This window comes from Cebidichthys violaceus, unplaced genomic scaffold (assembly GCF_023349555.1).
Source record: "Cebidichthys violaceus isolate CVI_PGR_0920_01 unplaced genomic scaffold, fCebVio1.0.p SCAF_6, whole genome shotgun sequence".
NCBI classification, from domain to species: Eukaryota; Metazoa; Chordata; class Actinopteri; order Perciformes; family Stichaeidae; genus Cebidichthys; species Cebidichthys violaceus.
The window spans coordinates 1,255,473-1,257,389 of NW_027176816.1; the positions used below are offsets into that span (position 1 = coordinate 1,255,473).

The window sequence follows — 1,917 nt, forward strand, 5'->3', positions numbered from 1 at the left end:
CTTAAGTTCAGGGGGAGCAGCAGCGTTAAGTCCTTCAGAGTGAGCGAAAGACGAGGGGGAAAGAGTCGGCATGGCCCAGAAAAATAACTGTAAGTTGATGTTCTGATTATGTTAATGTTTTATTCCTTTTTTTCTTTTCAAGTAGTCAAGTTGATTACGAACGAGAGATCTAATAAGACAGCTAGGTTGTTCATGAATGGCACTACTTGCATGTCTAAATGACACATAACGTATTTTTTACTGAAGACCTTTCATTTGTTTCGTCAGTTTGTTCACCTTGCTCTGATTTTCATTCTTTGGGACTTAATTGTATTGCTTCTCCCTCATGAAATCTTAAGAGAAACAATGCTTCAATAATGTGATTATGATTTTCTCCTCGGGTTGTCATGTGCAAGTGCCAGGCTTTATGCTCATGCGGAAAAGAGTTAAATTAGAAGTGAAACGGTTTAGATCCATTAAGAGGTCTATTGATTATTTGTTTTCTTCTCAACAACAAGTTACGTGAGCGTATTGAGCCCATTGCGAAATCCAGCAGGAATTTCTTATTGCAACAAGAGGCAGATTAGACTCACTGAGCTCTCATTCTCTCTCTTTCCTTATCTCCCTCTTAAACATACAGTTCAATTCTCCATCAGGGAATATAGACCCTCAGATCAACATGTGGTCACGTCGCTCCTTTGCGACGGGATACGTGAACACGTATACCCGGCTTTCTTCAAGGCCATGAGCCACCCAGACCACATTGGCGTTGCTCTGAGCATTTCCATGGCCGGTTATGTTCTTGGAGGCAGCTCCTACTTCCAAGCTTTACTCTTTGGCAGTGCATGGGCTGGCCTCATTTATTACTGCTGCCATGAGATCTACGACGGCTACGTGACGAGGAGGCTGAGCACAGACATGGCCGACATTCGAGCCAACTACCTGGAAAACCCAGATAACGGTTTCTGGGTGGCAGAGGCAGACGTCAACGGCCAGTCCAAGGTGGTGGGGATGGTGGCGGTGACGGGGAAAGAGGGAGGGGAGGGAGGGGAGCGGTTCGATGACCGGAACGGAGGAGCGATGGGAGGAGGCTCAGAGTTTGCCCAAGATGATGGTGATGGGAGCTACGGCGAGATGTCCCACATGGTCGTGGTGTTTCCATGGCGGCGCAGAAACCTGGCCTCGCAGTTGACGAGGACGGCCCTGGATTTCTGCAAAGAGCGAGGATACGCCCGGCTTGTTCTGGACGTCAGCTCGCCACAGATGGAAGCCATTTCCCTGTACCAAAAATTCGGTTTTGTTCAAACTGCATCCCACAGCGACACGCACGCTAATCGCTGGTTCTCCAAACTGGCCCGAATAAATGTGATGCGAATGGAGAAGTTTTTTTGATGAATGTTAGCCCTCTAAACCTGATACAACCCTCCACTGTACATTAAGAAAATATCCAGTTAATTTATGCTCCTTGTCTCATTTAATGCAAAAATCTTTCTGTTGAGTGATATTCCGTCGCTCATATCTCCAGCTGGTTATCATGGTAGTTTGAAAAAGATACATTAAATGTCATGTTTTTTTAACAAAGCAGCATTAATCACCTCCGTTTCCTTGTATTTCTTCTTGCCTTGATGTATTATGTATCCACCTGCACCCCTGACAGTCCATTGCCCACAACCATGGAAAACAATGAGCCAATTAGTCAGCTTCTCTGGTTAGTCACATTCACGTATATATTTCACACAAAAGAACAATACATCTCAATAATTATTCAATTCATTATAAGACATTAAGCAGAACAGACTGTATTCACATTCAATTATTGTTCTCATGTCCAATAAGGAGTAAAATATATATGTGTGAGAAAGAGGAAATTAAGTCATTTGGAAGCAGTAGAACTTTCTTTTTAAGCCTCTTTCCAGGGAGAAGCTGAATCCCTCTGCC

At 44.1% G+C, this 1,917-nt stretch overlaps 1 protein-coding gene across 1 annotated transcript; it reads left to right on the forward strand.

Moving 5' to 3' along the window:
* Window positions 1-1,454, forward strand: LOC137889665 (N-acetyltransferase 8). The gene is made up of 2 exons (XM_068733627.1): window positions 1-89; window positions 620-1,454. Exons 1-2 carry the CDS (start codon window positions 71-73, stop codon window positions 1,369-1,371), a joined length of 771 nt encoding a protein of 256 aa, XP_068589728.1. The 5' UTR covers window positions 1-70; the 3' UTR covers window positions 1,372-1,454.
* The last annotated feature ends 463 nt before the right edge of the window (window positions 1,455-1,917 follow it).